Genomic DNA, 11,759 nt, shown 5'->3' on the forward strand with positions numbered 1-11,759 from the left:
TGTAGTCGTTGAAGGCTCGAATATGTTTTTTCAGCCATATGAGGTGGGCTAAAATAGATTATTAAGATCTACGGTTGATTTATTGGATGAATTCAATTCGAATTTCAGATAGCAAAAAATATATTTATTTTACGCAATTCATACATTTATACAGCGAATTCATATGTATTATACATAGAATTAATACATTTTAGCTAGTTCGTATTTTATATATTAAGAATTATTTATACCCTAGCTTTCCTCCATATATATATATATATATATATATATATAAAACTCGACATTTTAATTTATTTAACCTGAATTCTTTGATTGATTTTTATAATATCATGCATATTTGAATGGGGTAGTGATCTTCGATCGAGTATGCACTTTTATATCCGAGTTAATAATACATCTGGATCTATGCATGTGTGTTATTTCAGTTTGTGCAATGGTAGCTCTGCCAAACCCTAATCCCAAAAAATTGACTTTAACAATATATAATTATCTGGAACTATATACAGAAATTAACTTAGAACAAATTCTGTAAAGTGAGCATATAACTCCATGTGTTGCATTGATCCACAGACCATCTTTATCTCTGAGATCTAATGTCACTAGAGATCCGATAACGCAGGTTGTCTGCTGCTGCCCGTGCTCCTCCTCAAACTCGAAGAAGCAGAAATAATAGTTATCTCAAGATCTCTCACAAATGAGAGTTTTGGGTGCCTCAGCTTTTGCGAGGCTTCATTGGCTCTTCACCATTAATTTAGTTTGTTTATATATTCATATCCCTATTATATATTTAAATTAAGATTTATAGTGTTCCTCTCTTTTTTTTTTAGAATAATTATGAATATTAATAATATATTTAATAATAAAATTATCATTGTTAAATGAAATGTTACGCCCTGCTAGTAACATGGGAAGGAGTTAACTATGTAAAATCATGCAAAATTTATTTAATTCACGGGAAATAAAATAGCTTAAAATAATTCTGAAAAAAATTGATTAAAACAACAAAAGAGTCCAATTCTTGATTAGTGAACCCGAAATACTTTTATGAATATACCATGACATCAAAGTTATGTAATTGAAGTAGTATATATATGTTGATTACAAATGTACAATTGTTCGCAACACTATGTACGTGGCACATGATTTGCATCCAGAAAATAATAAAATAAATATATATATGCTACTTAAAGAACCCAAGAAAGCACTTGACGCAATTAAAGAGCCCTTACTCGTTAAAACCTTGTTACAGAAAACCCCAAGAAAAAAATCGTAACTGCAAGAAAAAAGAATACTCGTCTAGAAGGGAGAAACAGAGAGCAAGAGCAAAGAAAAAAAAAAAAAACGCAGCAGCGAGAGTGGGAATGCTTCGGGAGCTCCGGTCTAACCATCGCCCCTAAGTAAATCCGAGCACCTTGAAGCTGCCAAGAAAAGGAGCCAAACAAACAACAAGAAAAGTCGAAGCAGCCGCAAGTTTCCCCCATAAAAAAGCTTTAATTTGTTTGTTAAATTAAAAGTCTTGTCCGTTGACCTGTCATGGACCATGAGAAAGACTTTGACTTTCCAAAATAAGTTTAGAATTTGACCTCGATCGAGAAATATATGGAAACAAGATGGGTATATTAATGTTGAATCAATTCATATTCTATTTAGCTTAAATATGAATCATACATGCATTTATTAATTATTAAGTGAACACAAAATGCACGCCCATGCACTTATTGAACACACGAATGAAATTAAAACCTTAACCATTACAAATTAATACAATGAAAAAAATTCCTCATGAAATAATTAAATATATATATATAAATAAAATAATACTATAATCAAAACGACGTTGTCTAGCTCATTGTCACGCTAGATTAATGGAATGAGTCGACCAGCAATGCAGTAATGAGGGGCTTCAACACTTTCTCAGGGTGAGTGTAGCCATCTTGATTATGCTTGTAAACAACATCGATCAATCGAGAAAGATTCACAATCCTCTTCAAAATCTCCATTGAAACCGATTTCTCCTTCAAAATCTCACCATTAATATCCTTCCATGCTTCCTCAGCCATCTTCTTGAACTCCTGCATTGCCTCTTCCTCACACACTCCATGCTCCTTCATGTAGCACTCGATGCCCGTCACGCTTTGCCCTCTTTTCTTCTCAATCTAAGCAACCATTCGTCGTCACAAGGTTCAGTGCAGTTACTTTATAGGTTAAGTGTAAAAGATTCATTATTTTTACGTATGGTTGATTTATTAATTACTGCAACCTAACCCTATATATATGTACGTCCCTAATCATATTTGTTGTCACAAAGTCCAGTGCAGTGACTATATAGGTTAAGTGCAAAAGACTATATATATATGTACCTCATAAGTTGCCACGTCATCAATGACTCGACATATAGTGACGTTGGCTACTTGGATCCTCGGCTCGTTGACGAGCCAATCGAAGGCGTGGCTGGTTGCGGAGGCGACGCCGAGGAAAGATGTGGCGGCGAGCAAGTAGTAGGTGCTTGTGATGAAGCCATTGGCCATGTATTCACTAAAGGGAGGCATGTAGCCCTTGATGAACCACTTGGCCTCTATGTTGTAGCTTCTTACAATCTCTTGCATCTGTTTCGAGATGTAACAAATTAATTTTTGGTGATCATCATAATCTTATTAAAAATTGAAGATTTTTATATAAAGTCATACTCTGGCTTTTGCATAATTAACCGCAAATGATCTTCCTTGTAGCCTTAGTTCTTGCTCGTATTGATCATAGACTTCTAAAAGAGCTCTGTAGATTATCTTCATGTAGTCCGGTAATCTGTCTATTTCTTTCATTTCCCATCTGATTATTATACAAACACAAACAAATATATTTAATTTCAGAAAAAATAATAGTAATTAATATAGGGGTTATTGTCGAAAAATACTCAAAGTTCGCCAATTTTCTGATTTATATTATGACCTTTTTTTGCCAAAAAAATACATGAATCTAAAATTAATTGATTCTGAATTGTCCCATTGTGGGAAATTTGCCCAAATCCAATCAGACGTCGCAGTGAGAAATTGCAAGTCGTGGGACTATTCAGATTGGATTTAATTGGGTGAAATTTGCCTTTTCCGCCTTATTAAGTGGACTATATATTTAGATTGAATTTGAGCGAAAATTATCGTCCCTTGGACGATTCAAAATAAATATTAAATTCATGTATTTTCTGACAAATAATAATAAAAAAAGGATATGATATGAACCAAAAAATTGACAAATTTTGAGTATTTTTCAACAATAACCTCATTATATAGATTAAATTACCTTTGTACAGCATCTGTGAAAATTTGAAGCTCATCAAGTGTGCCATACGAATCATATGTATCATCAATGACTGAAATCATAGCAATAGTTTTTGCCAACATTATTCGAGCTCTAGAATATTGAGGCTCAAAATAGACTCCCAATGTCCAAAAATAGCATTCCACCATTCTATCTCTTGCATAAGGAAGCTCCGAAACAAGGCCCAACTCCTTCCACCACCTACAAAACACCATCAACCAATATTATTATTAATCAATTCAAACACATTAACTAATAATAATCACAATCGATATATACATACCTCGATAATTCACCAAGTTCTTGTCTATGCAACATTTGGAGCAAATTGAAGTCCAATTTAGCCAGCCTCAACAACGCCTCGTTCCTCGTTTCGAGCTCTTCGTATCGAGACACGTAGCGTCGCGCCTCCACCCTCGGCACGCCCCGTTGCAGGCACTGCAGCTCGGCTCGTCCCTCGAGACGAGCCGTCGCGAACACGAGCGCCTCGTCGAGGACTTCCTCGCCGTTTGTCCTCAAATTTGCAGCTTCGTATAGGCTCAAAATTCCCTCATCGTCACCCTTGAATTTCCCATCATCTCCTCTAAATTTCTCGAAAACACCTATGCATTTATTTGTGCATGCACAAATAGATTAGAAAATTAAATACGATCGAGTTAATTTAATTTTTTTTTAAATAATTACCGGTGGAAACGCTGTAGCCATGTTGCCTAAGCAACCTAAAACACAGAGCCACTGCATGCAGATCTTCATCTTCTTCTTCCATTACTTCTAAATATGCATTATTGTGAAAAATATTATGAAGTTGCTCATCAATTTCCTTTTCAAAATGATATGAAATCCCAAGGCGTTGAACGCTATCGATCAAGCTCAACTTCTCTCTTATTTTTGTTTCCGTCGCAACGATCATCTTCCTCACTTCCATCTTCAATGCTTCAATCTCTTCCCCACAGATTAACTGCCATCAATTAATAATTAATTAACCACTAATCAATTTTTACGTGCATAACTTATCATACATACATATATTGGAAAATTAATATATTTAGGTACCTGATTATTGTGATTGATGGCAGCTGAAGTGAAGAGATCTCCCCATATGCTCGGGGAGAAGTTGGCCGAGGGTCGAACGATCTCCGGCGGGTTGCATACGAGATTTTGAACGTTTGCAGAAGCCATTAATCTTGGATTTGGTGTTGATGAAATTGTAAGAAATAACTTATTCTAGTGTAGATGGAATTTATATAAGAACTTGTTATTTAATTGTATGTTACTTGCATGTAATTTGCTGGGGTGCTTCATCTTCTTTTTATAGTAGTTATAAATATCGAGAATTTTGGTATTTCACGTTTGTTTGACTGGAATTAATTGTTCCTAGCTAACTCCATTTTTCCTTGCTGCTGGAAATAATTCTAGTCCAAGGTGACCAGTTGCGTTGATGATATGAAATTAAACTAGTAAATGGAATGATGTTATTTCAAATATTTTATTTTTGATTTTAGCTAGCGACACCGTTTTTTAATTTGTTTGTGCAAGATATATGTGACATTTTATGCTAAAAAAATTATAGTAATTTGGAAGTAGCTAGTATAATTTTTAGGGTTGATTGCTGGAAAACAAATCATATTCGAATTTATAATTTTCACATAACTTATTATCCAATTACAATAAATTCATCCCTAGCTAAGGTTTGTTCATAATTAAAAGGAATATTATGATATATATACGCATTTTATGAACTTTGCTGAAGAATTCCGATTTGCAAAAATAAAATAAAAACGCGTTGTTACAATTTCAGATATCTTATAAAAATTGCAACTTTAATTAAATTTTGTATTAATTTAGATAAATAATCCTTTTTCTTTTTATGTTAGTTGACATTCATCTATAGCGTATAGTTTGGGGACTCTACAGATCTTTGATTGAAATGTTGCAGAAGAAAATTTCCATTAGTTTTCCAAATTACGCGTGGACATATGATCGACGATGCTTCCCTCACATTTCTGTTTCAAATTTCATTTGAATTCAATTCTACAATTTGATTTGAAATTTTTAGGTAATTCAGTTCTAGATGCTGCAGTAAATTTCCAACAACGTCGGACCTAGGTGTTTTGAAATTGATTGTTAGGCATGTCATGTAAGTCCATTGTTGACTAAGACGACAATTAATTCAACTCCACACATAAGATTTTGATTTATACTCCGTCTCACTCCAACAGGCTCACTTCTTTTAGGTACACAGATTAAGAAAACTTACTACTTTTTAGTAGAAAAGTTGTATGGTCCACACCAATTAAGTACAATTTTTTTTACCCAAAAAGGAAAATGAGCCTATTGGAGTGGGACGGAGGGAGTATAACTTAATTACCTTGACGCATGATACATAATTTCTAATTAAATTGTAATTTTAATAAATAAATTTTAATAAGAGATTAAGAAATTAAAACTAGTTAATTAATACTCACTCCGTCCCACGAATCTTGACACGCTTGGTTTCGGCACGGGAATTAAGGAGTTGTAGATTATTGTTTTAAGTGTGTAGGTAATAAAGTATAAAAGTGATAAAGTAAGAGAGATAAGGTAATAAAAGTGATAAAGTATGAGAGATAATGTAATTAAAACCCCTTATTTTTGGACTAATTATTACATTATTTGAAAATGTGTCAAGATTCGTGGGACGACCTAAAAAAAATACGTGTCCAGATTCGTGTGACGGAGGGAGTAAATGTGATCACATTTAGGCTGAGTTTTTGTGTCTGTGGTTTGTATATGGATGCTTAATTTAGTGCATGGTGTATAAAAACCATAAACGCAACAGGCAACAGCTCAGCCTACGTGTTTTAGAACCCAAAAAAAGAAAGGTACTAGTAGGAGAAAAATAGGGAAAAAAAGTTCAAACATATAAAAGGTCGAACATGACTACTAATTAAAAGTCTAAAATTTTGACAGAGATTTATTTGGGTCCATATTTTTACTATTTTGTTCCAAATAAATTCTTCACGTAGAAATTAATTAAATTAAGACGTTCTGCTCGCATAAGAGCATCCGCATTGGGGTTACATGATAGCTTACATGATAGCTTACTTTATGAGGGGGGACCACATGGTGTAAAGATGCTGCAGTGGAGTTACATGATAGTTTTAGTTTTGATTTTTATGCTTTTTACTTAAATTTAATTGCTCAAATTTAAATAACACATTTTACTAATAATTAAAATTTCATTAAAATAAAAAACCTAAAAATTACATTAAAAAAAATTAAAAACATAATTTAAATTACATAAATTAATCTCCTAGTCTAGATAAGACCACGACGCTTGAGCATTTCTTGGACCATGTGCTCGTGGGCCATCCTCTGTGCATCGCTCATATGCGATGTATCCAGACTGAGGAGTTGCATGTCGAGCTCCCTCTCCTTGAGCTCGTTGTTTTTGGCATATTCGGCTGTGATTTTTTTCAAGTTCTGATCGGACCGATCCAATGCCTCTTTGTACTCCGATGACTGCTCGGAGCTTGCCGCCGCCGCCTTCCACTTCGCTTTCGCCGCCCTCGCCGCCGCCTTCGCCGCCTTGTTCCCAATCGGCCGGGCAGACGAGATCTCCTCGCCCGACGCCGAGGTGGTGAAGGCGCCCTCCTCTGTCGTCTTTGTCCTCTTGGAGGAATGCACGTCTCCCTCGAGGTACATCGACTTGAACTTGTGATTATTTCGAAGAATTTTCCACGCATTCCAGTAGTTGAAGGAGGCGTTATTTGCGCTCCGACTTTTGAAAAGAGTTTGGGCCTTGTCCCGGAGCATATCGTCAGAATGACCGGACGGCCACCGGCTGCGCGCCTCCACCCAAATACTCTCCCACAGCCGCACCTCTTGGGTCACTCGGGTCCAGTGCCCTTGAATCTGGCGGTGCTTGAGGTTGGCGCTGATGATGGGGTTGACACGGGCGACGATCCTCTTCCAATAATCGTACCCCTTTTGATTTGTCCCATGGATGGCGTCGTTTGTCTCCTCCATCTAAATTTGGACGATGATGTCCATCTCCTCAGGGGTGTAGGTATGACGGACAGTCTTTCCTCCGTCAGCCTCCGCCACCGGCGCCTGCCTGTCATGCCAGATCTTGTGGGCGACTTCTTTCCTCCGGCTGCCTTTCTTCGGTTTGGCGGCACTATGGGCTGCCGAAGGCATCTCCTCGCCGGACTGAGGAGCATCCCCCAAGTAACACCCTGATAAATCGGGATGATATTCGTCGGATAGATCGGGGCACCAATTTAGGTCATAGTAATTTGGGTTGTGTGGATCCATGGAGGGTGTAGAGAGAGGAAGAAAGGAAGAAGTGGGGATGAAGAAGGTGTAGGGAAAAATGAGGAAGAAGAAGAATAAATAGAAGAAAAAGAAGAGAAAGAAGAGAAAAAAAAGATTTGAACGGTCAAAATTCACGCAAATCGAGGCAGCAACGTTCAAATCAATTTTTTTTTAATTGGCGCGTGCATTACACGCGCCTTACACTATCATTGAAATGGGCTACACGATAGAACGTGTAGCCCTCGTGTACGTAACTCTCTGCTGCATCGGTTACACGATAGCAAGCTTACACGAGTAAGCTGCTAACGTGTAACCGTTGCAGATGCTCTAATCACACGATAACATTAATCGCCTACAACATGATTTTGTTTCCACAATGCATCCTAATTATTTAATTAATCTATTAAGGTTTTAATAAATTTGATTATAAAGTTTTAATACTAGTAGAATGTATGTTTGATTAATTAATTTCTCTCATACTTAATAAAGAAATATTTTTTATTAAAATTAAATAAATATTATAATTTAGGTTAAATATATATGCTTTAAATCCTTATCTCTCATGAAATTTCTTATTAGTTCTTATGTAGCTAGGCGATGAATTGATACTCGTACTTGAATTAAGAATTTAAGATTAAGTGTTTTGATTGGAAAAATATAATCTATTTTTTATTACAAGAATGTGATTATTAAAAAAAATCATAACTAAATAAAAGAAGCCCAAATAATCACAATAGAAAATAATTTAAAATTGAATGGGTTGACTGATTGACATTTCTACTTGTAAATAACATATATATAGGCCAAGGTTCAATGAAGAAGACCTAAATGTAAGAAAGAATAGAGAAGTAATCTCATTCGTAATATATATATATAGAGGGCTAGAATAAAAACACTCTTAAGTGTATAAAATATAAATGATTTTCAGCCCTTAGATCATCAAGATCTACGGTTGATTCGTAACCTTGTTGGATGAATTCGTGGTCCTGGGTTCGAATCCCAAAGGTAGCAAAAAATTATTTTTCACAATTCGTAACCATGTTTGATGAATTCGTAACCCTGTTGGATAAAATTCGTACATTAAAAAACGTTTATATTTATATTTTAAGAAGTGTTTTTACCGTAGCCCTCTCCTATATATATATATATATATATATATATATATATATATATATATATATATGGGCGTGCTACAGTGAGACCCCCTATTTTTCGTGTAACATGAGGACAATGAATAAGACATATAATACTAATGAACAAGACGTATATCTAATGAATAAGATGTATATACTGATGAAAAACAAAATTTAAAAAATTGGTAATGAATAAAACATATATACTGATGAACAAGCCAGTATATACTAATGAACATTGCATTATATACTGATAAATAACAAAATTTAAAATATTCTGCTTCCTCCAGAATTCGAACCCTGCGAAAAAAAATCCCCCTCCAAATACAATATCAACCATAGAATTGATGAAATAAACGCACCAGATCGTGCCCTAGATCTCACTAAAATTAGGGGGTCTCATTGGAGCGGCTCCCTATATATATATAACTCGATATTTTAATTTATTTAGCCTGAATTCTTTGATTGATTTTTATATTATCATGCATAGTGATCTTCGATTGATTTTTATGGAGTATTTACCAACAGTGGATATTATAAATATGGGAGTTGATTCCAATCTTTCGATTTATTTATTTTAGTGTCGCAATAAATTGTAAAAGGCAATCTATTTCTTCACTATAAATACACATGCTACTCTCCTCAAACACACACTCATCGTCACAAAATTAAACACAAGTTATAACATCTCCAATTAAGTAGATATTCCTCAACAATGGAGATTGATCTCCCTTCAACATCACAACTACTCTCCTGCTCCTTTCATCCTTCATCTTCTTCCTACTTAAGGCATGGACCAAACCTAAATCCCCAAAACCTCACCAAAACCTGCCTCCGAGCCCGCCGAAGCTGCCGGTGATCGGCCACCTCCACCTCCTAGTCGGAGATCTGCCTCACAAGGCACTGCAGCGGCAAGCGCAGAAACACGGCCCCGTGATGCATCTCCAGCTGGGCGAAGTCCCCGCGGTGGTTATCCCAAGATCTCTCACAAATGAGAGTTTTGGGTGCCTCAGCTTTGTCAGGCTTCATTGGCTCTTCACCATTAATTTAGTTTGTTTATATATTCATATCCCTATTATATATTTAAATTAAGATTTATAGTGTTCCTCTCTTTTTTTTTTAGAATAATTATGAATATTAATAATATATTTAATAATAAAATTATCATTTTTAAATGAAATGCTACGCCCTGCTAGTAACTGGAAAGGAGTTAACTACGTAAAATCATGCAAAATTTATTTAATTCACGGGAAATAAAATAGCTTAAAATAATTCTGAAAAAAATAGATTAAAATAACAAAAGAGTTCAATTCTTGATTAGTGAACCCGAAATACTTTTATGAATATACCATGACATCAAAGTTATGTAATTGAAAGAAGTAGCATATATATTTATTTTATTATTTTCTGGATGCAAATCATGTGCCACGTACATAGTGTTGCGAACAATTGTACAATTGTAATCAACATATATATACTACTTCAATGGATATTATTAAAATACGATTTTATTGCGGAAAAATAAAAAATCTAAAAGAACCCAAGAAAGCACAGGACGCAATAAAGGACCGAGCCTCGTTAAAACCTTGTTACAGAAAACTCCAAGGAAAAAATCGTACTCGTCTAGAAGGGAGAAAGAAAGAGCAAGAGCAAAGAAAAAAGAAAACGCAGCAGCGAAGGTAGGAATGTTTCGGAAACTCTGGTCTAACCATCGTCCCTAAGTAAATCCGGGCACCTGCTGCCAAGAAAAGGAGCCAAACAAACAACAAGAAAAGTCGAAGCAGCCGCAAGTTTCCCCCGTAAAAAAGCTTTAATTTGTTTGTTAAATTAAAAGTCTTGTCCGTTGACCTGTCATGGACCATGAGAAATACTTTGACTTTCCAAAATAAGTTTAGAATTTGACCTCGATCGAGAAATTTATGGAAACAAGATGGGTACATTAATATTGAATCAATTCATATTCTATTTAGCTTAAATATGAATCATACATACATTTATTAATTACTAGCAGACAGAACGTGCGTTGCACGTTTAACTAATGTCATTTTATATGTTGAAAGTTAAATATATAGATATTATTTTATAGTTTGACATATTTTTATTAATTAATTGTATTCATGAAATTGAGTTATTCATTTGGCTATAATTTAAATTTTAAAAAGAAATCAATGAAGCTATTAATGAATAAATTTAAATGTAAAATGCAAAAAAGATATATGAAAAAGGTCCTAAATTATATATAAATCTTTTCTTGTTTGATTTTGACGATTGGGGATATTTTTTTCTTCTTTTTGGTTTGCGACAGAATGTTGTTCAGCGGCAGATCGTCGTCACTTGGAATATCAATGTAGTCATCAAACTTTTTCTTGGATGCTCTTCTTTTTTTCTTTTGGTGGTCTGTAGGCTGCAACTCCATCATAGATTTTTTCTTTCTAGACGGGATTACTCTTTCTGATTTCTCGGGTGAATTTTTGTTTTCTTCCTCTTCAGTGGGCTCTTCTTCTATATCTCCAACATCGATGCTTTCCATCGGTTGCATCTTTTGGATTGCATTTGCAACGATATTGAGATTTCCCCGTTGATCAAATTTTATAGACTTGAGCATCGTCATAAAGCACATTTCTGTGTACGCTTGTGTGATTAATCCTCTATAGTATATGGAGTCTGTTTCACCCTGTAAAAATATGTAATTGTTGTAATTAGGTAATATCGAATTTTGTAATATGAATTATTTAAATTATAGTAAGTGTTTAAGTAAGAAATCTTAATTTACCTCTTTGATTGAAGAAAGATATTCATCCACGGAGCATCCTACATATACCTCTGTCGCTTGATCGAAGAGTGTAATACGCGCATTGCATTAGCCTTGTATAACATTTATTGTTATTCTGTATCTAGAATTATATTAAATGATAAAAAGTATTATATTTTTGTTATTGTTTTAGTAATTAATTTATATATATACATATATATATATATATATATATATATATATATATATATATATATATAGGGGCG

General features: G+C 34.5%; 1 protein-coding gene across 1 annotated transcript; it reads right to left on the reverse strand.

Moving 5' to 3' along the window:
• Positions 1-1,725: 1,725 nt before the first annotated feature.
• Positions 1,726-4,581, reverse strand: LOC131015157 (vetispiradiene synthase 2-like). The gene is made up of 7 exons (XM_057943429.1): positions 4,366-4,581; positions 3,997-4,270; positions 3,596-3,914; positions 3,295-3,513; positions 2,688-2,826; positions 2,361-2,606; positions 1,726-2,156 (listed from the first exon to the last, which is right to left on the reverse strand). Exons 1-7 carry the CDS (start codon positions 4,489-4,491, stop codon positions 1,863-1,865), a joined length of 1,617 nt encoding a protein of 538 aa, XP_057799412.1. The 5' UTR covers positions 4,492-4,581; the 3' UTR covers positions 1,726-1,862.
• Positions 4,582-11,759: the final 7,178 nt, after the last annotated feature.

This window comes from Salvia miltiorrhiza, chromosome 3, assembly GCF_028751815.1.
Source record: "Salvia miltiorrhiza cultivar Shanhuang (shh) chromosome 3, IMPLAD_Smil_shh, whole genome shotgun sequence".
NCBI lineage: Eukaryota > Viridiplantae > Streptophyta > Magnoliopsida > Lamiales > Lamiaceae > Salvia > Salvia miltiorrhiza.

Excerpts from the sequence above, each read along its gene's own strand:
- LOC131015157 (XM_057943429.1), bottom strand. The coding sequence starts at position 4,491 with ATGGCTTCTGCAAACGTTCAAAATCTCGTATGCAACCCGCCGGAGATC. Across the intron at positions 3,514-3,595 it reads GAACTTGGTGAATTATCGAG|GTGGTGGAAGGAGTTGGGCC; the intron begins GTATGTATATAT and ends GGTGTTTTGTAG. Across the intron at positions 2,607-2,687 it reads TTAATTATGCAAAAGCCAGA|ATGCAAGAGATTGTAAGAAG; the intron begins GTATGACTTTAT and ends ATCTCGAAACAG.